Consider the following 25918-nt stretch of genomic DNA (forward strand, 5'->3'; position numbering starts at 1 on the left):
ATACTGAGTATATCTTCATCACTGGAGGAAAAACTAAAAAATGAAGAAATACCATGGTAAAAAGATCCCTGGAACTAGGAATTAGGAGACCTTGGTATTGATGTTCTGTCTCAACTCTCCACTACCGCATGACCTTGGGCAAATTGTCTAACCAATGAGCCTCCATTTCCTTAGTCATAAAATGAAAAAAGGCAAGATCATATTGTGTTAATGTAACTTCTTTGCAATTGGACAGACCCACCTCAGAAACTAGCTGCATCACCCTGGGACATTATACTCTGGCCTTGTTTTTTCATCTGTTTAATGAGACGGTTGGACCAAACGCCCAAGGGCCTTTCTAGCTCAATCCTATGTCTAGATGACATATAAGATCCTTTCTAGGTCTAAAAATTTTTGTGTCTACAAAGAATGTCTTGAAACGTTGGCAAGAGATAAATGAGGGACTGAATGAGTAATGATGTCACCAAGTATTGGAGTGTTAATTCTTAGAAATTACTGTTCATATAGTGATATGAAGTAGCCATGTTAGTTCTCAATGTTTGAATAGTAGAAAAGGTGATTTTGTATGGCAGGCCCAAGAGCTGTGGTTCATGTTAACGGCTTCAAGACAGCAGCAGTCATAGAACCCACAAGTCTGGTTTCTATTTTTTAGTGACATTTTTTTCTCCCTCCATCCACATCCAAATTCAAATGATCTCTTCTAAAACCCTTAAAGCACTATAGAAATGAGTAATATGGAGTGCTCATGTTAGATAATAAAAGAATCTTTACAACCCAGAGAAGCTAAATAATTGGTTTTATTTATGTAGGAGTTCATATGCTAATAACTGGAAATTTAAAACCAATTAAAATAAGTACATTTGACTACAAGGGACTTTAAGATATTTAGCAAATAATTGACTTAGTGATTAGAAATATGCAATACTGTTAAGCTACTGGAATAATGAGCATTCATTTAGTCATGTAGAACACCTAGCATGGAACAAGTAGACTAGTTCTCATTGAGTTGAAAAACATTCTGAAATGGTTTTCTTTTTGGAATATTCATTAGCTACAAAAATTTATTGGATGCTTACTGGGCACAGAGTTACCATGCTCTTAACTTATTGGTAAAGTGCTAAGCACTAGAAATAAAAAGAAGATAGGTCATTTGTGCCCTACAGAGTTTTCTGGTCTATGAAGGATGACAAGGATTCACCATCAGTCTGTTCTTTCTAGCATCCTCCTAGTGTTAGCTACCACTAAAGGTTTTTGGAAATGATGAAAGCTTCAGTTTTTTCAGTTTCCTATATTCTCTTCTATCTCTATGTGGGATTAAATAAAGTGAAATAATGAATGTAGCAGCTTAATGGCTTATATATAGTTTTTCGTTCTCTGATAAAAATAGTCATGAAAAAATTTTTTTTCTCCTTTACCACTGAGATGGTATTTATAATAGGAAGCTAGGGGCAACCAAACAAGAAAGGGGTGCCAGTCTCTTTGCCCTTTAGTCTTTTTCCCTTCTCTTACTGCTAGGTGTAGATATGCTTGGTTTGGAATTGGAGGACCTTGTCTCAGATTCCAATTCTGTCACTTTAGTTTGTGTGACCTTAGGAGAATCTACTTTGATGGACCTTAATTTCCAGTTTCCTCATCTGTAAAATGAGAGAGCTGACTAGACTTCTAAGGTTCCTCCTATCTCTAAATCTTATAAATTCTGAGCACATCCTTTCATGCTGAAATAGAAAACTGTATGGGCCTATCTGAAAAGAGAAGCAATTCTTCTTTTTGGGCTACTCCTCCAGAAAGAGATGCTAAGAATAATAAGGGAATCCTGGTGAAGAAGAAGTTGTACTAGTTCTCCTTGGCAGGAGTTAGGACAATTAAACATTTAGAAGAAAGAAACTAAAGTTGTCTTTCAGGATCTGGAAGAGGCACCTGGAATAGTGACAAATACCATTTATGATTCCAATTGGCATTGTTTTGCCTTCTGGGCTTATCTACATGACAGTTTGACATCCATCTCCCATCCCTCAATCCCAAGGTGACATTAATGCTGTAACATGCAACATGGTAGATCCAATCAGTCCTTGTAGATCAAGAACTCAGCTCCTGGGCTGCAATAAGGTGTTGCTTTAAAAAAAAAAAAACAGGGCAGAGTTTACACAAGCTAGAATGTATGTAGCCTTCTTCAGATTTTCTTGGCTTTGAAAAGTGAGAAATTCCTTTGTTTTAGAAAGGCCCTACATAAAATCACATCTCTGTTTTAAGAAGACTCTCTAAAGAGGAATGGAAAAAGTTCACAACTGCTTTCTTAGTGCCACTTTAAAGGGGTAGGAAAGAAGGCAACAGAAAATCAGAATGTCCTTCCAGTTGGTGCATTTTTCTTCCATCTCCTATGACCAGCTTTGAAGAGAAGAATTCTTCAGATTGCTTGGATGTAGGGTTGTGTCCATGTTAATGTCCTTAGCATTGCAGTTTGCACCTTTGCCTTGGTTTGATGTGTCTGTCCACAGGTGCTAGGCCTGTTGAGTGATGTTACTGACCTTAGCCCAGACTGGAAAGGTATCCAAATGGAAGAGGTTAATTCCCCAAGTATTGATAGCCACTGTCACCACCACCAGTCCAATTACATTGACCCCCAAGCCGGCTTTTACCTATAGGAAATAAAACCAATATATTCTAGTCACTTCTCTAGACCCTGGGAAGGAGTGGGGGTAAAGAGGGTGAGAGTTGTTGTCTCAGCTACATTTCCTCATCCCTTCCTTGTATAATTCAACTGCCTCCCATATTCCTACCACTGCTCCTAAATGTGCTTGCTCTCTGCTGGATGTTCTGGCTTTGCCAGGTAATTATGGATAGGTGAGAGAGAAGAGAAGTATCTCAGGAGTCAGGCATGAAGAGAAGGTGAACACTAGATCTTTAGTCATCGGAGCTCACTTATGTCTACTTTCCACTCACCCCTTCCTATGGAGGATGAGCACAGGAGGGTGGAATTGCATGGGACCTTTGTTTCTAGGGGCTATCATCTCTGGACTTTACCCATTTACCTGCTGTAGCACAGAGCAGAACTATGTTTGGCATGTAGAATGGGGGTTTGTGTTGGGAGCAGCATAGCCAAATGGAAATATTAGTATAGTAAACATGACTGTTCCCCCACCCAGAGGAGTTGCCAAGCATGCAAAGAGCATACACAAAATAAATCTAGCCTGGCCCTTGGAAAAACTGCAAGGGAAAAATGTATGCTTGGAAATTTTTTCAAATGACTAAATGAGGGAAAACCTCTCTCTACTGTACCCTAGCCTGAGCTGAGGAGTTATTAATTATTGTGATCCTTTGCTATACTGATCATAAAAGCCTGCTGTCCAAATTCTGGGGCCATAAGGGCCATTGGTTTGATACCAAAGTAGAAGTCTGAAAAAGCAGATAATCAGTTTAAGAATGCCATGGGCTAGGCAGCAAGGTGAGAGGAAGAGTTACCGGCGAGTGTCCCTGTCATAGAATATGAATAAGGAATAGTACCTATAGGAATAGAGGCTAGACATGCTTTAGGGAACCCTCTGGTAAGGAAATTCCCCATCCCAATGTAGGTCTTTACCTTCTGCTCAACTTAAGAGCCTTCAAGATTTACCTAAAGCCCCCAGAGTGACTTGCTAGGGTCATAACAGTATATGTCAGAGATGGAACTTGAAACTTAAGTCCTGGTCTCTAAGATAGTCTGTTGTTTATACACATGCACAGTACTTTTAAATTTATGAAGCTTCCATATTTTGTCTTGTTTTATCTTCACAACAGGAGGTGATTTCAATTCAATACTTGTTAAGCTCTAAGTTGTTGATCAGTTGATCAGTCAGACATGTTTGACTCTTTGGAACTCTTATTTGGGTTTTTCTTGGCAAAGATACTGGTGTGGTTTACCTTTTCCTTCTCCAGCTCATTTGACAGTGATTTGTTCAGGGTCACACAACGAGTAAGTGTCTGAGGCCAGATTTGATGGGCCTTCCTGACTCCAGGTGCAGCACTCTCCACTTGTGCCACCTCACTGCCCAGCTCTCTGTAGCAGCGTGGTATAATGGATAGGTTTATGAAGGAGGTAGGAATCAGGAAGACAGGGATTCTACCTTGGCCCTGGAGACTAGTAACATGGCTCTTTAACAGTTTCCAAGAGGCAAATTTAAATTTGATATCAAGAAAAATTTCCCAACAATTAGTTCTGTCCAATAGTAGACTAGACTGCTTTAGGAGGTGGTAGGTTTCCCATGGAAACTTCTATTCAAAGAACAAATCTAATCTCTCTTCCACTTGAGAGTTATATGTCTCCCTCTGAAGCTTATAGGGTAAACATCCTTTTTTTAAATCCTTTTTTTTCCATCCCTTCTTTTAATCACATTTGTCATAGAGTCCAAGTGCTCTGCCATCTTATTTCTATTTTCTTAACCAGACTTTTTCCCTTTTAAAGACTGGGATATCCATAATATATTGGTTCTTGAAGTTTTCTTTTTTTTTTTGTGACAAATCAAAACCTAGCAGAGAGGGACAGACATGATACCCCAAGACATCAAAGTGACCTCAGTGTTTTATGGTGGGTGGCTTGACCATTGGAGGATGGATGACTGGACTGGTAAAGCAACTACTAGGGGGTATCTGATTTGAGGATAAAAAACATATCTTTTGATAAATTGATAAATGATATTTCGGAAAATTTTAGGAGAGTTGAGGACAAACTTGCCTATTTCTCATGGACTTTCGAGAGAGGGGATACTGGTACATTACTCACCATATCTTTAATCTGGCAGTGGCCATAGCTGAAGACAATTGCATTTGGGGGATTTCCCACTGGCAGCATAACAGCAAAGGAGATGCACATGGTCACAGGAATCAGAGTGTAGAGTGGGTTAATATGTAGGGTTTCAGACTAGGAGAGGAGAGAATTGATAGGAGCATTAAATTCAATATAAAACTTCCTCCTCCCCCCATTCACATTTTCGATTGTATTTATTGTTTTAAGTAAGTTCTAAATGATTGTGTAACATTAGTTGCTATTCCTTGGAGGATATGATGTGAGATTACAACCCACAAAGGTCATCTTTTCTTTTTCTTTTTTTGAACCCTTACCTACTGTCTTAGGTGTATTGGTTCCAAGGCAGAAGAATGGTAAGGGATAGGCAATAGGGGTTAAGTCACTTTCTCAGAGCCATACATACCTAGGAAGTGTCTGAGGCCAGATTTAGACATCATGTGCTAATGCTATCAATTATATATATATATATATATATTTTTTTTTTTTACCAACTAGGATTTTATTAGAAACCAAGTATGTTGTAAAGAGTTAAAAATAATAGTCACCCCCATTAATTTAACACAAATGATTTCACATATAATCTAAAAAGGGAGTAACACACCGTCCTGCCTACAAACATTAAAACTATCAATTAACTCCCATACCAAATGACATTTATTGTTCTATGTAGTACATGGCCCTTTTTCATGAGACAAAGTCCAAATATTCCTTCTTAAGTTTATCAATAGGACATATACCCTGAGATCCTTTCCCTCTGTAGGAATGGATTGCATTAAACCATCTATATTGTGTTTCTCAGTCTTCTGGGTGACCAATGGCATATATCTATCATATGGTTGCATACTCTCAGTGTGAAGCTCTAAAATGGAATTTTTCTTCTAAGTGAAGATAATGGACAGTTTTGGAATTGTGACTCCAGTCTTGACTTCACCAATAGTACCCCATCTCTGACTTAAGGAAAAGAGAATTTAAGGAGACTGAAGAGAAAAATGAGAATGATTGGAGACATCAGAGCAAAGGTAAGGGATGGGGGAAAAAGAAGAAAAGTAAAGAAAAAGAAATAATTTTTTTTCATCTCCTTTTCACCAGGTCTCAGGTCAGGTAAAGTATGGCAGACTGCTTCCATTTTTGAACACCATTTACTTAGTGTCAGGCCCTTAAAAACTTCTAGGCAACTGTTTCCCCATCTTTCTTGAACTGAAGGGCTCTCACAGAGGTTGGGGTAGCTTTCCTCCTGTCTTGGCCTAAACACTTTTGTTGGGGTGGTTATGGCAGCCAAGGGCTTGGATCTGTTTGTACTGGAAAGTGTGGACTTCTATGAAGATTCGTCCTATTTTGTTTTTCTCACTTCTTTCTTAACCCTATTGGCTCTCCTCTCAGAAGATTCAGCATATATGGTTTTCACAATGGAAATGACACTAAAGAAGATGCATTAGCATCTGCTTTGATTCTTAGCCCTAAGGACCACCTGGCTCTTCCAATTGATTGGCAGCTGAAACCTCTTATGTATGTTGTCTCCTCATTTGGAAAAAGTTCTTGGCCTGTTTTGCTTTTCTATTTGCATCTTCAGCACAGAGTACACGAGTACTTAGCATGCTTTTTTATTCATTCACTCTGGAAAGGAGATTCCCTTATGCCATTCCAATGTTAAACAACTATTGCCCCCTCTCCTATCATTTATTTCTACTCATTCTTTACCCAATAGAAAGGGAGGCTCAGATGTGTAAAGCTCTGAAGGTTGTAGGAAATAATCAAAGATAGAAGAGAATATTCTTACCCTTTTGTCCCTTTTTATTGATTTGGGTGTCCAAATTGGGGTTATTTTGGACCATTGGTCTGGGGACATGAAGTTGCCCCTTCTACATACTCACCAAACTGCAGAGGATTGGCAGGAAGATGGTGATGGTGGCAGGGTTGCTAACAAATTCGGTGACCACGGACACCAAGATACATGCCAGTAGGGTGACTGCCCATGGTGGGAGGCTGCTCAAGGATAACATCTGCTGCCCAATCCATGTGGAGAGACCGGAGGACTGAGAGGAGGGAGGGTGACAGGGTAAGAGTGAGGCAGAAGTACCTGAGATGGCCAGGAATCTGCAAGCTGGACTCATAGCAGATTTCCAGAGGCCAAATAGGCCATTCCTGCCTCTATGTGGATCAAAACCTTCCATGGCAATAGAATTCCATTATAGGGGCAGCTAAGTGGTGCAGTGGACAAGAGCACTGCACTGGAGTCAGGATAAACATGAATTCAAATGCGCCCTCAGACATTTAGCTGTATGACCTGGGGCAAATTACTTAACTTCTCTTGGTCTCAGTTTCTTCATCTGTAAAATAGAGATACAATGGTGCCTACCTCACAGGGTTGTTGTGAGGATCAAATGAGATTAAATGTATAATGTTTTATTAACCTTTACGTACCATATAAATGCTAGTTTTTTATCATCTAATCATTCTTACAACCTCTGATGTATTATATATATGAAAATGATGCTGTCGATTAAGGGCATGTGGCTTGAGACAAAAGAGTGAAAGCAGTTTTTAGCAATAATAAGAGAAGCATGATGCTCAGGTGGCTGTAGGCCTGCTGTACTCTGACCTGAACACATTAATGAATTAACTAATTAATTCATTAGACTACATTGATTCTGAGTGCCACATTTTAGAAAAAAAATAGATAATCTGGAGGATGTTCAAAGAAGGAGGCCCAGGATAATGATGGAAGTCTTCAAAATGGTGCCATAAAGCAAGGGTAAGACCATTAACCTGGAGAAGAAAAGACTCAGGTTGGATATGATACCCATCTTTAGTTGTTTGACAGACTGTCACTAGGAGACAGAAAAAACTCCTTCAGCTTTGCTGCTGAAGGCAAAATTGGCAGTGATGGGTGGAAGTTACAAGACAGAATTTTCTGATTATTATCCCAAAATGAATTGACTTTCTACTTACTATTCTGGAGTTAGCAGTTTCCCTCACCCTAGAAATCTTCATGTAAAATGTGATCAATGGCTACTGGTCATGCATGTTTTAAAGGGGATTCTTGTTAAGGTGTAGATCCATTTGATCTCTGAGGGTTTTTGTTTCTGTGCAACCTCTAAGCTATCTTTTCAGGAGCCAGAAAGAATGACTAAGCAATCTGATGAAATCTTGGGTCACTGTTTCCCAGAAACTGGAGGAAAATAGGGAGGAGCAACTAACTAGCTGTCATCCTGTCTTGTCCTGTCCCGTCCTGTCACTTCAACTGGTGTGACCACAACCCATTTCTAAGCGTATTCTCTTATTGTTACAAGACTCCTCTAATCTTCCTTCTCATAAATACCTGTGGTTGACCCCATGCTTTGCATCTCCTGAGGCCCTTGGTTCAGAGTATGGGGCAGTTAGCTGGCACAGTGGACAGGGTGCCTAGTCTGGAGTCAAAAAGAATATGAATTCAATTCTGGCCTCAGACATTGACTACCTGTGTGCCACTGAGCCAATCAACTAAATCTCTTGTTTCTTCAATTTTTTCATATCTAAAATGGGGATAATAATAGCACTTATCTCCCAGGTTTGTTGGGAGGATCGAGTGAGATAATATTTGTAAAACACTTAGTTCAGTGTCAGCAGACACACATTAGATGCTATATCAAAGTTAGCTATTATTATTAGCTCAGGACAGTTATGGAAGTCACACAGTCTTGAGAGCGACTTTTCCTATTGCAGAGCTAGGATCCCAACACCCTGAACCATTATTAGGGAGTTTGCTTTCTCTAATTGGGGTCATAATCATAAGCCATCCATATTTCATAACTATACTTAGAGGGACAGAAGGACTATAAACTTGCCCCTTTAAATCTGCCTCATCAGACCATTAGTATAATGTAGCTCTCCTACGATTATTTCAGATAGACAGAGTGCTGAATTTGGAGGCAGAGGTCCTGAATTTTAATCTTTACTGCTACTTACTACCTAGGTAACCTCAGGCAAGCCACGTATGTCTTTGAGACCTCAGTTTCCTTATCAGTAAAGTAAGGAGTTGTGTTAGCTGACTTCTAAGATTTCCTCCAGCTCTGTATCTATGATCTTATGCAAATGTTTTAATACTTAAACATCAAAAATACTGTAATGGGCAGGAAACAATAGCTCCCAAATAAAAGTAAAATTTAACAGGAATAAATATTGAATGTAAGATTTAAGTTTTTGTTTTTTTTAATTTGCTGTACAAATACAGCATGGAAGAGACTGCTTAATAAGCAATTCATGAGAAAATGACTTCCTTTCCAGAGTTATTCAGAAAGAGCTCTGAAAGAAGGAAGGAAACAAGCATTTAATAAGCTCAAAAGAAATGTGAAATTCACAAATTTTGAGACATTTCCATCTCAAATGTTTTTTCAGGTTATTTGTATCCTACCTGTGGTAGAGCCTTTTGAGCTCAAATTGATCTGGATGAGCCACAGTTGGACACACTGTACATTGACTGCCGACATTTTGGTCCTCTTTGAGCATGAAAGGCAGTAACCAACCAACCAACCCACCCCCAGTTTCTGATGGCAAAGGGCAACATCATCCTTCCAGTCTTTGAGGGCTCAAAACTAGATGTCATCCTCAACTCTTCACTGTCTTTCACCACCCATAACCAATTTATTATCAAGATGTATCAATTTCATATTTTCCACCTCTTTCCAATATGGCCCCATCTCTCTGAAACTGCCACCATTCTGGTGCAGGCCCTTATTGACATATGTCTGGACCATGCAATAGCCTGCTGGCAGGTTTGTCTGCTTCAAATCTCTCTCCACTTCATTCCATCATTCAACCACTGAAGTTGATTTTCCTAAAATGAAGATCTAAACATATTAATCCCTATTCAGTAATTCTGGTGGCACCCTATTGCCTCCAGGATCAAATACAAGATGCTCTATTTGGCATTCAAAGTCCTTCAGAACTTACCTGCCTTCTACCTTTCCTGTGTTCTTACATCTTACTCACTGACATGTACCTTTTTTTTTTTTAAACCCTTTCTGTTTTAGGAACAACTCTTAAGACAGAAAGCCAAGAGCTAGGCAATTAGGGTTAAGTGTCTCCTTTAGGGTCACACAGCTAGGAAGTATCTGAGATCAGATTTGAACCCAGGTCTTTCAGATTCCAGTTCTGGTGCTCTATCTACTGAGACACCTAGCTTCTACTCTCCCCTCTCTCCTACCACATATACTCTTTGATCCAATGCCATTGGCCACCTTGTTCCACGAACAAGACTCCCCATCTTTCAGCATTCTATAGCTTATTTGTATATTTTTGTCTGCTTGTTGTTTCCCTCATTATATAGGGATCTCCTTTACTTCTTTTGGGATCACTGGCACTTAGCCCAGTGCCTGGCATAATAGGTGCTTAATAAATGTTAATTGATTGATTATAGAAAAGATACTTATTCTTTTTCTCTCTCAATTCCTTCACTGGTCCAGAGAAAGCATCAGTTAGAGCTTCCCTCCTATTGTCCAGTTAAACAAAGCTTCTGTAAAACCTCTCAACGGACCAAAGCCAGAGAAAACATTACCTTGCTTCCAGATGCTAAAGCATAACCTCCACCCACCAGAATGACAATTTCCCAGGGCATGGTCTTCTGGAAGTCCTTCCATGTAATGATGGGTTCCATTTCCATTGTGTTTTCTCTTTTTTCTCCTGCCTCTAGAATTTTATGAAGGTAAAAAGTCTGTGTTAAAACCTAAAAGCCTCATTAGAGGAGATAAATGGCATTTTAATAGATCAGTTAATTAGCATGGCTACTCTAATATTTGGGAATGGATTATAATAAACCTAAGGCTCTCTTTGAAGGCTTTAAAAATGTTTTATTGATACTTTTGTTTTTATATCATTTTTTTCCTGAAATACCCTCCTCCTCATTAAAACCTTCCTTGTAACAGAAAAAAGGTAGCCCAGACTAATATATAGAGTAGCCACATCTGACAGCATATGCGATCATAACATATTTGATCTTCCTCAGTGGTTCTTATAACTTGTCTTCATTTGATTGCCTTTTATGTCTTTTACCCCAGCTTGCCTCTTACCTTTATCCTTTTTTCCAAAGCAAGGTCTCTTAGCTGGGATTAGGAAGAGGAGGAAGCCAAGGAAGACAGAGACAGTGGCATCTGTACGGTAGCCTTTCCTAGCAAAGAAACAAATATGAATGGTAAAGATGCCACCGGAGAGATCAGAGGTATAGGGTGGTATCTAGGGATTTCTATGTACCTTTGGGATCCTCTGGACTCTCTGTCTCTTCTGCTGAGTACTTCAGAACTTCATTGAGTCAACCTAATCTCTGATTAAAATTTTATTTTTAAAATTTTAGGGATATAAAGTGTTTTTTTTTCCTCTCTTTTATAGGCAGGTAGGTGGTGCTGTAGATAGAGTGCTAGGTCTGACTTAATGAAGACCTGAGTTCAAATAGGACTTCAGACATTTACTAGATGTGTGATCTTGGACAAGTCATTTAACTCTGTTTGCCTCAATCTCCTCATCTGTAAAAATGAGCTGTAGAAAAATATGGTAAATCACTTGAGTATCATTGCCAGAACCCCCCCAAAAATGGGATTGCAAAGAATCAGATGTGACTGAATAAAAACAATTTTCAGGTGAAAAATGAAGACCTAGAGAGGTTAATAACTTGGTAGTAAGTAGCCAACTATATATTTAATTTCAGGACTTTTGAGTCTAATTCCAGGGAGAGAAATCCAATAGCTATTGGTGTTTGAAGGACTGTCCTGTAGAAGGGGGAAATAGAGAAATTCTCCTATACTTTGAAGGATAGAGCTTGGTACAATAAGAGGTCAACTTCTATTTGAGCTATCCAGAAGAGAAATGGGACATAGGAAGTTCCACCTCCTTTCAGATCTTCTAGCAAAGTCTGGACGACCACTTCTTGACTATATTTAACCCAAATTCTTCCTGGAAATAGTTACTACAGAAGATTTGATTGGCAGTGTTGATGGTATCCAGAAATGTGGAATGCCACCATCGTGAGGCAGGACATAACTTTTCAGCAGTGGTAGAGGTGGAGATGGGAAGTGAGGGAGTCATATAATTGTTGGGGTTTTTTTTTAAGTCACTGTAGGTCAATCATTTAGGTCAAAAAGGGAGTAGGAGCCTGGCCCTGGAGAGTGGCAGCCTGCCTGGGGGGAAAAAAAAGACCTGCTTCCATAAACTGGAGCATGAATGTCAAGCTGAGGCCTTGCCATATGCTAGCATCAACTTCATAGGAGAACAGTAGTGATAACAGTGGCATGTGTGAAGATGACAGTTTACATTTCTATTATGTCTTATGCTTAAAAAAGCACTTTCATATCACTATCTGATTTGTTTCTCCCAACAGTCTTATAATAGAGGTGGTGGAAGTACAGGATGTTCCAAAAATCTTAGTGTAGTTTTAAGCTATTAAAGCTTTACTTTATTAAAATTTTCAATTTAATGCATTTTCCATTTTCATTTTATTATCATTTTAATTTAAGCTTTAATAACTTAAAACTGCACTAAGACTTTTGGGATACATTATTACAATCCCTGTTTTACTGATGAAGAAATGAGATTCAAAGAAAAAGTTAACCAATTTGTGCCCAAGGTCACCCGGATAAGTGGCAGAAGTAGGACTTGGACTTCCATTTTCCATCAAAGTCAGTTCCATTTCCCTTTTTAGAATGTTGATTTCTGTCAAAGAACAATGCATCTGGGAATAAGAACCATTGTGCCTACCTCATAGGAGCACCTCATTTAGTTTCACTGAGTATTTTATTGAATTTTTAAAAATTGGAACCCCAGGGGCAGCTGGGTAGCTCAGTGGATTGAGAACCAGGCCTAGAGACAGGAGGTCCTATCTGGCCTCATACACTTCCTAGCTGTATGACCCTGGGCAAGTCACTTAACCCCCATTGCCTAGCCCTTACCACTCTTCTGCGTTGGAGCCAATACACAATATTGATTCCAAGATGGAAGGTAAGGGTTAAAAAAAAAAATTGGACCCTGTACTTTAAAACAAGGTAGGAGCATGAAGTCATTGAGTATAATAATCAGTATCACCTGATGGAAGAATGTTAGTGGTACCAAAACTAAAACAGAAACATATTGTGGAAGAGAGAAATGTCTGATAGGTCTGGAGGTTCAGTCACTATCAACAGAGTAAGTCAGAGAGATATCTGGACTCTTGTCCTTCTTTCTTCTGCCTTCAAAGTCACAAGAGACCACCACTTCTTTCTGTCTTCCAGGTTAAAAGCCATAACCTTTCAGTTTGTCTGTTCCTTTCCTTCCAACTGCTCTTCCTGGAAACATTCCAAATAGAACCTTCGTTTGACTGACAGGCCATCAGCCTCCACTGCTTCTGTCTTTTGCATGCTTCCCAGTTTCTCTCTTCCACAATACTAATACCTTCTATTCCTAGCCTGTCTGATACAAAATAGAAGTGATATGCTGTTCAAACATGGCTTCTCAAAGGGCCAGAATAAGAGGAAACTGGCAAATTGTAGTAGGAAGTCCTTAGATTAAGTAGGGAAAAAACATTTTTTCTTTGATAAAAATTTATCTTAAGGAAACGAGAAAGAAAACGGGGTGTCTGAGGCATTAAAAATGGAGAGAAAAAACTGAAGGAAGATGAGCAAGAAGGTGAGACAAGCATGACTGCTGTAAAAGTTATAGCTTGGACTTATAGGCTTAAAGCAAACTATATCCAAAAGGATCTTTTCTATATTATCTTTTTCTATTCTATGATGTACATTGCAAGTGCCCCTTTTATTTGGTTTTAAAATTCAGAATAAAAATAAATGAAATTATCTTATTTTATCAATGCTCTTCTTTCTTTCCCTCCCTCCCTCCCTCCCTCCCTCCCTCCCTCCCTCCCTCCCTCCCTCCCTCCCTCCCTCCCTCCCTTCCTTCCTTCCTTCCTTCCTTCCTTCCTTCCTTCCTTCCCTAAATCTAACCCTCCCTTGTTATCCCTTGTAACAAAGATTAAGGAGAGGGAAAGAAAAACACTTCCATAACACATCAACCACTTTTGATGAAGGAGATTTCTAATAGTATTAGGATTTCATATCTTTTGACTCTCCATCTTCTTTGAGAAAAAGATATCTTTTCTTACCTCTTCTCTAGGACCAAACATTAAGCAGAATTCTTTCTTTTTTTTGGATGGGGGCAAGGGGAAAAATATTAATGCTTTAGAAATGGTGCCTTATTATTTTGGCTTCCTCCCTTCCCTTCCTATCCTTGTCTTTTACTCTCATCTCTTCTACTTAAGGAAGAACTTCCCAACAGCAAGAGTAAGTATAGGATATAAGGGGGCCACACAGTTCTCTTCTGAGAATTCTGTGAAGGGTAAGATATTTCTAATTCAGGGCTAGTTCTAGGGCACTTCAGCTGCTTCTGAGGGTCAGGGCAGAAGCAGGGCACATAGGAAGGAAAGGAAGAAAATGTCTCTGCTATTTTTTTTTTCATGAAGAAGAAAGGGGAGGAGAAATTGCACTGTGAACAATTAGGGACACTTATTCACAATGGGGAGGTCCTATTACTTACTTTTCAAAGAATGAATCCCAGCCAGGGACAAAACCAGGCTCCCGGGTAAACCAGAGCAGGGTCATCAGGATGAAGAAGAATCCTGTCACCATCTCAGGGTAGCTAGAGAACAGAAAGGAAACCCCCTGTGATTGAGCCTTAATCTTCTAGTTCCCTCATTCCAGGCTTGCTTCCTGGCATAGGATCATAGGTCTAGAGCCAGAAGTGACCTTCAGAGGCCATCTAGGCCAACTGCCTCGTTGTATACCTGATGCAACATAGATTCTGAGAAATTAAGAGATTTACCCAAAGCCACACAGAAGGAAAAGATATATGTTGAGAATTTGAACCCACATCCTCTGCTTCACAATTGAGTGTTCTTTCCACAGTTTTTTTTTTCCACTTGATCACTTTAAGCCATATACATTCCTGCTATCAGAAGAGCCATTACTAACCTTGACTTTGGTCACATGGGAAGAAGAGTTGATAAAAGCCACTGTGGGCAGGTACATACTTGGAGCCTATTTGCAAGATTAATTGCATTAAATATTGCCTCAGGTGTTTAATGCAAATCAAAAATCAAAAGCTCTTAAATGTCTATAAAAGGAAAATCATAGATTTACAGGTGGAAGAAACCTCAGGCTATCTAGTCTAACTGTGTCATGTTAAATATGAAGAAACTGAGGCCCAGACAGTTGAAGTAATTTGCCCAAGGTCGCTTGGATTGTGAGTGACAGAAGTGGGATTCCATTCTGGGTCTTTAAATGACTTTATTGTTTTTTTTTAAACTGTACCTTCCTTTGTCATCCTCACTTGCCTATAGGCTGTAAAAAATGAAAGAGGGATAATTCAAGATAGAGCTTTTGAGGATGAGTCTGGTGTTACAGAAGGATGACTTTCCCCCTGATTTCTCACCTGTTACAAGGATATGTTTTGAAGAGGCAGCTAGGTGGCAGTGGATAGGGGCACCAGGCTTGAAATTGGGAGGAATTGGGTTCAAATATAGCCCCAGACACTACCTAGTTGGATGGCTAGCCCTTGCTGCTCTTCTTTCTTAGAACTGGCACTAAGACAGAAGGTAAAGGTCTAAAAAAGAAAAAGAAAAGGATACTCTAAGAGTATCTTTATGCAGGTCATCACAACTCTGGGTCAATATGTCATTGCAATAGCATCTCTTGAATGCTTGGATTTATAGTAATGGAAAAACCTTGGACTTAGAGACCCTTCTGTGTTATGGTTTATCTCCTGAAGGGTGGAAGGTTGCTTTTTACCTAATTTCTCCCAGTTTTTCATATTCTTCTTGAATTCTCCTTTCTGATAGTTCTTCTCTTTTGGTCTTCTTCTTTTTACTTAGGGAGCAGGTCTCTTTAAAGCTGAGAAAGGGAAGAGAGAGAGAGGACTCCAGGTGAACAAAAGAAGTTAGATAGTAGCTTCAACATCAAGTGCCTACTTTTCTGTGGTTTTACGACTGCTTCCCCCTCTCACCAGATATTCTCTCCCCTATAGCCTCCTTATCATTGAACTGGATGGATGAAAAAGCATTTATTAAGTTGTTACGATGTGCAAATCCCTGAGGATACAAATAGAAATAAGGTAGCCTTTGCTCTCACAAAGCTCACAATCTAATGGGAGAGACAATTGTGAAATACATTTTGTTTCCATTTGTATCCATGCCACATACCCTCTCATGTGCCTCCCCAACCAAATACATGTAATTTGGAGAGTGTATGACTTTCTCTGTTATACAGATGTGAGGTAACAGATATATGCATGTGGAATATATCTGTGATGTCATTGATTTGAGCACTGACTAGTCTATTAGGTGGGACATCTCTCTGAGACCCAGTGTCTTCATTTTATAAACCCAAACTGAAAATGATCCCACCACCTGCCTCATAGTAAGAGAATAAGGAATGCATTTCCCCCCAAACTATCAAGCAGCATAGAAATAGGAACAGTTTTTTATTTTGACTATAAAGTCATCCTCATCAATCACCCTGTTTTCTTTCTTGCATTTGCTGATGCTTTGATGACTACAAAATTCTGATTCGAATATCACATAATTATGTTTTTTTTTATTTTTTAATTTATTATTTATTTATTTATTTTTATTAAAACCCTTACCTTTTGTCTTGGAGTCAATACTGTATATTGGCTCCAAGGCAGAAGAGTAGTAAGGGCTAGGCAATGGGGGTCAAGTGACTTGCCCAGGATCACACAGCTGGGAAGTGTATGAGGCTGGATTTGAACCTAGGACCTCCCATCTCTAGGTCTGGCTCTCCATCCACTGAGCTACCCAGCTGCCCCCTAATTACGGTTTTTTAACATTTAATTTTCATTTTATCTTTCTCAATTATATGTAAAGTCAATTTTTTAACATTTGTTTTAAAAAATTTTGAGTTTCAAATTCTCTCCCTTTCCTTTCCTTGAGAAGGCAAGCAATCTGATATAGATTATACATGTTCAGTCATACAAAATTGGTCAATATTAGCCATGTTGCAAAAGCAAACTCAGACTAAAAAGTTAAGAACAATGAAATATTAAAGTATTCTTTAATCTGCATACCCACTATCAATTCTTTCTTTGGAGGTGGATAGCATTTTTCCTTATAAGGCTTTTGGAATAGTTTTGGATCATTGTATTGCTGAGAATATCTAAGTTATTCACAGCTGATGATGGTACAATGTTGCTGTTACTGTGTACAATGTTCTCCTGGTTCTCATTTCACCTTGCATCAGTTCATATACGTCTTCCTGGGCTTTTCTGAGACCTTCCTTCTTATCATACTAGTACTCCATCACAATCATGTGCTGCAACTTCTATTCCTCAACTGTTAGGCATTCTCTCAGTGTCCAATTCTTTGCCATTAACAAAAGAATTGCTATATTTTTGAACATATAGGTCCTTTTCCTTTTTCTTTGATCTCTTTGGAGTACAGACCTAGTAGTGATATCTCATATCTGTGAAGGTCTTTAAGGAGTTCCATGTACCCTTTCCTTATAGTACCCAGTGAAACAGGTGCTGCAAGTATTAGCAGCCTCATTTTACAGATTCAGAAACTGAGGTTCAGAGGGGTAAATTCATTTGCCTGTGGCCACACAATGATTAAGTGCCTGAGACAGAATTTAAATCCTTGGTTGCACCAAATACAGTGCTCTATGCCCTATGGAATGCTAGACTTTAACAGTGTGGAATTTATGAAAACTTGACCTGCTGGAGCTTATCTTTATACAGTTTATAAAGAAGCAGTTTGCCAAGCAAGTTGAACGATATTTCAGGGAGCACAAAAAGAACAAAATTTTTATGGATCTTAGGACTGTCTAAGTCTGATCTCAGATACTGACTAATTGTGTGACTCCAGGCAAGTTGCTTACTCTATCTCAACCTCAGTATTCTCCTCTGTAAAATGGTGAGAATGGTAGCATCTACCTTATAGGGCTGTTACAAGGATCAAATGAGATAACATATGCAAAGTATTTTGTAAACCTTAAATTGCTATATAAGTGTTAGCTATTATTAATATTCAAATGGTATATTAATTACAAATGGCTGACATATTCATTAGACAATATGATATGGGTTATATGATATCATGCAATGATTTTATTTATTTTTTAGTCTTTCTTTGTATCCCCAGTGCTTAGCACAGAACCTGGCACATAACTCTTAATAAAAGCTTATTGACTGATTGATTAGAAAATTGAAATGACTTTTAATGAATGAAATAGCAAAGTCCAGAATGGAGAATTCCTGCCTCCCAATCCAAAGTACTCTTTGTAGGCTTATTAAAAAGTCACCTTTAGATCAGAGATAGCAGAAGTCTCTTCCCTGAGGAAGAAACTGAGGTTTCCCAGAAGCATAATGTTAGGACTGTTGCCAGCTCCTCCAGACAGCTTTTGTAATGAGAAGAACCCTGCATCCACACATAGGAACAATGCCAGTCTTTTATACTTGAAAGGATAGAGAGGGCTCTGGGATTAGGGTCTACTCACTTGCAACCTAAGAACAGCCAGTGCATCCAAAACCAGCTCACCACCAGCATGATGAGTGAGATAGGAAAGCTAAAAAGAAACCAGGTCCCAAAGTTCACCACCTCGGCACTTGGGTACTGGCTGGAGAAAGAAAGAGCTGGGTCAGTGACCAGGAAAGTTGGGACAAACACAGCATTTTGACACTCAAACTCTGGAAGATAAATATGGTTGGGAAGAGGCCTATAATTCTAGACTAACATCTTCCTCATCTAGAAAGCACATAGCTAATAAGCCCAACTCCTCAGGACCTTGGTTGGAACCAGAAAGGAGGCAAAAATATCCCCAGAGTAATCAAATAGTTATCATAAAGATAAAGGACAGTTACTGAATTCTTCATCCCTCTTTTTTTTTCTTTCTTAGACCTGTGATTTCATTAGTACAGGGAACTCCAGTTGAGGATACTCCTCTGATCAAAGCAGATTGGTTTCTGCTCCTCAACTTAGAAAATTGTTTAGAGCTCAGAAATCACTTGTCCAGGGTTGTATAACTGGCAAGGATCAGGAGTTGGGCTTAAAACGAAGTCTTTCCAGTTCTGTATTCTAAGACCAACTTTACATGTTTCAGAGTTTTATGTAGGGTTACTTCTGCTCTCAGGAATGTTGGACTGGAAGAGATTCTCTGACAGACCACTGAGGTGTTTAGTAGTTGGGCTAGATATCTGATGGTTGAGATATCCCTTTTGCTTTAGCCAGTAGGAACCCAGGCTTCTATCAAGTCTTTTTTACTGTCTTGTAAGATTGGTGTTCAGATCCTGACATAGTATTTTGTAGTCAAGAGGCTACAGGCCTGCTTTGCTGAATGCTGATCTATGCCTTTGGAGTCAAAGGTAGCATTATTCTACTCTATTATTATTCTATTCTATTCTACTCTCCCTGGCTGAGGAGGGCAGTGCAAAATTCCACAGTCTTACTTGTTGAAGTGCTCTAGGAAGATGAGGCTGGTGGACGTGCCAATGATGGTGGTCAGGCCTCCAATGGTGGCAGCATACGATATGCTCAGGGAGAGGCACTTGCAGACCATCTGATCATGTTGGGATCTGTACTTGCTGTTCAACTTCAGGTTCCTAGGGTCAGGGGGCAGGACTAATAGCTGTTCCTGCCAAAGGAAATGTACTGTACCCCTCCATCCCAGCTCTGGCTACCTGGCGCAGAGAGCATCCCAAGTGATGGGCTGTCCTGGGTCCAGCATAGATACTTGCCTTTCACCTCCATCACCATCACTATCACCACCTCCATAACTACCACCACCATTACTGTCATCTCCATCATCACCATCCATCAACATCACCACCTCTATCACCACCACCAACATTACTGTCACCTCCATCACCTCCATCACCATCACCACCACCATCATTACTGTCATCTCTATCACCATCACCACCATTACTGTCATCTCCATCACCACCACCATTACTGTCACCTCCATCACCACCATCCATCACCATCACCACCTCCATCACCACCACCATCATTACTGTCACCTCCATCACCATCACCAACATTACTGTCACTTCCATTATTACCATCACCACACTCACTGCCACCATTACTGTTACCTCCATCACCACCATTACTGTCACCTCTATCACCACCATCATCACCATCAGACCACAAATCCTAACTACTACTACTACTATTCTATTACTACTACTACTACTACTACTACTACTACTACTACTACTACTACTACTACTACTATCACTACTACTCTACTACTACTATTATTACTACTCCTACTCTATTACTACTGTTCTCCTCCTCCTCCTCTTACTACTATTATTAGTTATTAAACAACTGCTCTCTGCAAGGCACTATGATAATAACTGAGGATACAAAGATAGAAATGAAATAGTCCCTATTCCCAAGGAACTGACATTCTATTCACAGACTCCTAGAATTTGACAGCTAGAAGGGGGTCCTCAGAAGCCATCTAGTACAACTTGTACTTGAGTAGGAATCTGCTCTATGACTTTCCTGATAAATGATCACCAACAGAAGTCAGTGTGGTAGAGTAGATAGAGTCAGAAAGACCTGGGTTCCAATCCCACCATAGACACTTATTTGCTGGGTAACTTTGGGAAAGTTAATTAGCCTCTCTGAGCTTTAATCTCTTAATCTGTAAAATAGAAATAATAAGAGTACCTATTTCACAGGGCTATTAGGAGGGTCATAATGTTGGTCAAAGGTGAACTATGATTATGATCCACCCTGCACTAGGAGGCTTCCAGTGATAGGAAACTCATTACTTCTAGAGACATCAGAGTTTTTTCAGACTGCTCTAATTATTTTCTTATGATAAGGTGAAATCTGCCCTTCTACAACTTTCAGCCATTGCCCCTGTTTTTTCCTTTGGAGCCAAGCAGAGTAAGTCTGATCACCCTTCCAAATGCGGTTGGGAGGAGGTGACTACTGTGAAGATCAAACCCATTCTTCTGATTCACATCAGAAAGCATCCTAGTTGGGTGAATACTAATGGTTCATTCTTGAGGTACAGAAGGAGTCTGACTGTTGATTGAAATGTTTCTTCTTGATCCAGATGGACTGTACACAAGGGAGGGAGGTTCTGGAATTGGTAGACCTGACTTACAGCAGAGGTGTCAAACATTCCCTAGCAATACTCAGCAGCGCATGGGAACCAGATTAAAATGTAAATGAGAAAGTAATGTTGATCTGTGGTCCCCTATATCAGTACACTCCTCAAGGGATCCTTTCTTCTCTGTGGTTTAGTGGTTTCTTTTTCTACTTGACTTTGACCTCAGTGACTTGCAGCCCTATTTCTACTGGATTTGCTTGGATATCTATCTGCTGATGACACACTATTCCTCTCTAGCATATGCATCTTTCTCTAACTTCTTTTTTTTCTCTCTTTCCCTTTCTTGTAGTGCTTTTTTCCCCTTCTCCTTTCCCCCTCTTCCCCAAGTTGCGCTTTAAACCTACCAGTAGCTCCAGTAGGCATTGCTTATCTCTGCTGTCGGCCCTAAGGCTTCAAGAAGCTCCTGAATCTTCATCTAAAGCCTGGAGCAGAGAATAGAGTAGGTCCCTCCCTCTTCCCCAACATTTTCCCTTTCTTTTTATTCCCTTCCCTCCCAGGCCCTGGTCCAATGTTGGGCCAAATTGTAGAGAAATAGGTCACCTTGCTTAGAACTAAGACCGTATCTGTCTCTCCTGGGAAGGACCCAAACTGGACCCTTCAAAGCCTTCGTGTGGTTAAGGAAGGGGTCACTCTATTCCTGTGGCACACATGGGTGAGCCACGTCCATCTGGGCAAAGAGCGCTGAGACACAGCGCCACCAGCCAGTATAAGACCTTGGATCCTCTGAGGTCTGCAGGGGCAGTGGCCTTCATTGAAGATGATGTGGCCTCAAGACATGCTCATATAGGAAACAGAACTACCCCCGACTCCCTTACCTGAGGCTCATGCTGTCTCTTGCTCTGAGGTTTCACAGATTTGATGGGGTTGGTGATCATGTGTACTCCATTCAGATTCTATAGGAACAAGAGCAGTGAGTCTGCCAGGAGAAGCATATCTAGGGTATCCCTGACACTTGGTATGGTTGGGGAAGAGGGTACTTGACTCCATGGAGTTAGTGGACTAGAAGCCAAGGAATTTGCCTGGGATTGCCTCTCCCATTAGTTCTGCCTCCATTCTTGCTAAGAAAAACACTTTGTAAATTTTAAAGCATTATATAAATTGGCTACTGTTATTACTGCTATAGGAATGCTGTTAGTTCTAAAACATCCTTTGTGCTAAACACTAGGTTAGACTTCTGGTAGAAGATAACTCTCTTCTTGATATCAATTTTTTGGAATTTTGTTTTCTCTAAAGAAACTTTTGTTTCTTTTTTCCGCCCCTTTATAATAAAGATGTCTTTTAAACCCAGGGTTCTTTAACCTGGGATTTGTGAGCATGTTTTTATAACATATTGATAACTATATTTCAGTATAATTAGTTTCTTTTGTAAGCATATGTATTTTATTTAAATAAAAATAGGATCTTGAGGAATCCATAGATTAGACTTTCAGATGGATCTCTGATACAAAAATTTTAAACTTCCTTAAACTTTTGTTACTATATATATACATTATACCTACCTACACACATACATATGTACCCTTTAAAATTGATTGCAGATTGAATTTTTATAGATTTATTCATTTTAAATATAAAGAAGCTTGCTATTAAAAGGGAGTATTTTTAGTGATTTTTAATAATTATTAATGCTATTTAAATGGAGAATCCTTTTTGTTCCTTTCCCATACTTCAACTTATTTTTCTTATAAATCTGTACTTTCCTATATCAAGTTTGTGAAAAGTGAGATACATTTGTACTTTCTGAAGTAGTGTCCATTATTATGAGTCAAGGATTTAGGTTGACCCTGTAGTAGAAGGTGATGTTAGTCATCATCTTGCCCAAAGTTGGATGCTTTCCCTACCCTTCCATTTTTGAGTGGTTCTTTGCCTTCATTAGACAGTAGAAGATGATGATCTTGGGGACCAGGGAGGCTGGGCAGCACTACCTCCCTGATTTATCCCACTGTCCTGATGAGTGATCCCAGAGCACAGAAAGAAAGAAAAGCAATACCTTGCCCTGCATCAGAGAAGGGAAATCTGGGGGAGATGAGCTGTAAGAAAGCAAAAAGAACAAGAAATGAGAGAGGACATTGGACTGGACTTTGTGGGATTTTAGGAACTCTTAAGTTCTATTCATTTTTGACAGTATTTATTTTTTAATTGAATAAAAGAACATTCATTGAGTACTTAGTATTTTTAAAAAATCCTTTCCTTCTGTCTTAGAATCAATACTGTGTATACTAGCTAGGCAATGGGGGTTAAGTGACTTGACCAAAATCACAAAGCTTGGAAATTTCTGAGGCCAGATTTGAACGCAGGACTTCCTGCCTCTAGGCCCAGCTATCAATCTACTGAGTCACCCAGCTGCCCCCAGTACCGCTCAGAAATAAATACAAATGCACCCACTGTCTAGGAGTATATAGTATATTCCTCCAGTAGGAGGAATAATAGGGCAACTGTTTTTTTCCCTTTTTCCCTCCTCCCTGATCTGTGCTTGAGGCCCACCTGTAGCTCTCACAGCCATTTTTTATCTCTGTTGGTGGCCCTAAGGCTTTCAAGAAGCTCCTGATCCTTGATCTAAAGCCTGGAAAAGAGAATAGAATAGGAATCCTCCTCCATTCCCCTACATTTTCACTTTCCTTTTATTCCCTTCACTCCTTGCCCCTGGCCCAATGTTGGGCCATATTGTAGAGAAATAGGCCACCTTGCTTAGCAGGCCATATCTGTCTCACCTGGGAAGGACCCAAACTGGACTCTCCAAAGTCTTCATGTGGGTAAGGAAGGGGATTACTCTATTCTTCTGGCACCCAAGTGTGTGCTAGGTAGTGCAGGGGATAGAGTGCCAGGACTGGGGTCAGGAAGACTCATGTTTCTGAATTCAAATCTGACCTCAGACATTTGCTAGCTGTGTGACCCTGGGCTAGTCACTTAACTCTAGTTCCCTCAGTTCTTCTGTAAAATGAGCTGGAGAAGGAAATAATAAACTACTATAGTATCTTTGCCAAGAAAACCCCAAATGGGATCATGAAAAGTGGGATGTGACTTGAAATGACTGAATAATAACAGGAGGGATAATATAGCTGTATATATAAGTAAGGATAGGAATTGGATCTGTGGTTTCATTCATAGGGATCCTTGGTGGGAAAACCTTTGATGTTAAGGCAAGTTGGTACTTCCCCCCCCCCCCCAACTTACAGTTTTAGATAATTAACCAGAACCCTACCAGGTTAAGTGACTTGCTCAGGGTCATAGAACCAGAATATTCAGAAATGGGTTTTGAATCTAGGTCTTTCTATCTTCAAGGCAAATACTTTATCCATTATGTGATGATACTTCTTGATAACTATAAGTAACACAGATTATGGCTAACTATGATATAAAATAGAATAAGTGCATAAGAGACATGCAAAGGGTTGCAGAAACTTTGCTCCTCTTCCTATTGGGGAGTGGATGTACTTACTCTTCATTGACAAAAATGAGCTCCAGAGATGGGGGTCCATTTTTTTCACCAAGACCTACAGTTGGAGAAGAGGCGGAGAGAGAAAGAGAGGAGAAAAAATATTGGGGCTTTAGGTGTCACATTAGGACAGTAAGGGATTCTTTGGGGGTTCTGAGATTGGTGAGAAGTATTTCAAGTCTTCAGTAGCATTCATTATTGTCTCTTCCCAACTTCCAGAGTATCTTGATGGATAGCCACACTTTTCTTTTCTGCCCTGAAGGCCCAGAGGGACAATGTACATAGATGGGCTTCAGGTTGGGCGTTGGATATGGTCCACAACATTTGAGGGAAGAAAAGGTGAATGAGTTTGTAATGGTATTCACTAGTTGGGGAAGGGAGAAGAAACAAAGATTGAAGGTGGCCATTCTCAAGGGAAAATTATCAAGATTTTAGGGGAAAGACTGGAAAAATAGAGTCATATAAGAAAGTATATAACTAATAGGAACCAGGAGAAAAGACTTGTACAAAAATATTCATAGCTGCGCTCTTTGTGGTGGCAAAAAAAAATGGAAAATGAGGGGATGCCTTTTGATTGGGGAATGGCTGAACAAATTGTGGTATCTGTTGGTGATGGAATACTATTGTGCTCAAGGGAATGACCTCCAGGAACTGATGCAGAGTGAGAGGAGCAGAACCAGGAGAACATTGTACACAGAGACTGATACACTGTGGTACAATCGAATGTAATGGACTTCTCTACTAGCAGCAATGCAATGATCTTGAACAATTCTGAGGGATTTATGAGAAAGAACACTATCCACATTCAGAGGAAGAACTGTGGGAGCAGAAACACAGAAGAAAAACAACTGCCTGATCACATGGTTCAATGGGGATATGACTGGGGATGTCGACTCTAAATGATCACCCTGGTGCAGATATCAATAATATGGAAATAGGTCTCGATCAAAGATACATGTAAAACCTAGTGAAATTGCTCATTGGCTACAGGAGGGGGGTGGAAGGATGGGAGGGAAAGAACATGAATCATGTAACCATGGAAAACTATTCAAAATTAATTAAATAAAAATTTTCAAATCACAAAAAAATAGGAGCTAGGAGACACTTAGGATATAGTCCTCTACGGGGAAGAAAAGAGAACTAAAGGATTAGGAAAACTCAAGCAAACTGTACTGATTGGCTGAGTTTCTTCACTGGTGGAGTTGTCAGGGGCCGCCATGACCTGCTCTTCTTCAGCACTGACCAATTCCTGTAGCACGGCCTCCACGATAGGCATCACCATGGCGGTGGTGGAGGTGTTGGAGAGCCACATGGACAGAAGGGTGGTACAGCACATGAAACACAGCAGCAGCCTGAAAACACAGCAAAACTGAGATGCTGTTTCTGGGCCAAATGGTGCTTGAGAGAAGATTGCAATATAATCTAGAACCTTAGGAAAAAATCATCCCAATTCTTCCATCAGTAGCCTTTGCATTGGATGGTCCTAATCTAGTAAATAACAATATATATCTATTAGGCATAAACTTGGACTTGTATTTCACACTAGAGGTTTCTGTAAGGTTTCTTTCT

General features: G+C 39.8%; 1 protein-coding gene across 2 annotated transcripts in view; it reads right to left on the minus strand.

Moving 5' to 3' along the window:
- Nucleotides 1–779: 779 nt before the first annotated feature.
- Nucleotides 780–25918, minus strand: part of SLC13A4 (solute carrier family 13 member 4) — a 53830-nt gene continuing 28691 nt past the window's right edge. The window contains exons 4-16 of one of the 2 annotated variants that reach the window (XM_056799735.1): nt 25523–25701; nt 24353–24407; nt 22904–22943; nt 21729–21806; nt 19229–19413; nt 18280–18399; nt 15559–15660; nt 14309–14410; nt 10825–10922; nt 10314–10444; nt 6652–6813; nt 4757–4894; nt 780–2636 (exon numbers count right to left, since the gene is read on the minus strand). In XM_056799735.1, coding sequence (XP_056655713.1) covers nt 2499–2636; nt 4757–4894; nt 6652–6813; nt 10314–10444; nt 10825–10922; nt 14309–14410; nt 15559–15660; nt 18280–18399; nt 19229–19413; nt 21729–21806; nt 22904–22943; nt 24353–24407; nt 25523–25701 — 1528 coding nt within the window. In that variant the 3' untranslated portion in view covers nt 780–2498. The remainder of the gene's footprint in view (nt 2637–4756; nt 4895–6651; nt 6814–10313; nt 10445–10824; nt 10923–14308; nt 14411–15558; nt 15661–18279; nt 18400–19228; nt 19414–21728; nt 21807–22903; nt 22944–24352; nt 24408–25522; nt 25702–25918) is intronic. The other variant, XM_056799736.1, reaches the window with a different exon arrangement.

This window comes from Monodelphis domestica, chromosome 5 (assembly GCF_027887165.1).
Source record: "Monodelphis domestica isolate mMonDom1 chromosome 5, mMonDom1.pri, whole genome shotgun sequence".
In the NCBI taxonomy this organism is placed as follows: domain Eukaryota; kingdom Metazoa; phylum Chordata; class Mammalia; order Didelphimorphia; family Didelphidae; genus Monodelphis; species Monodelphis domestica.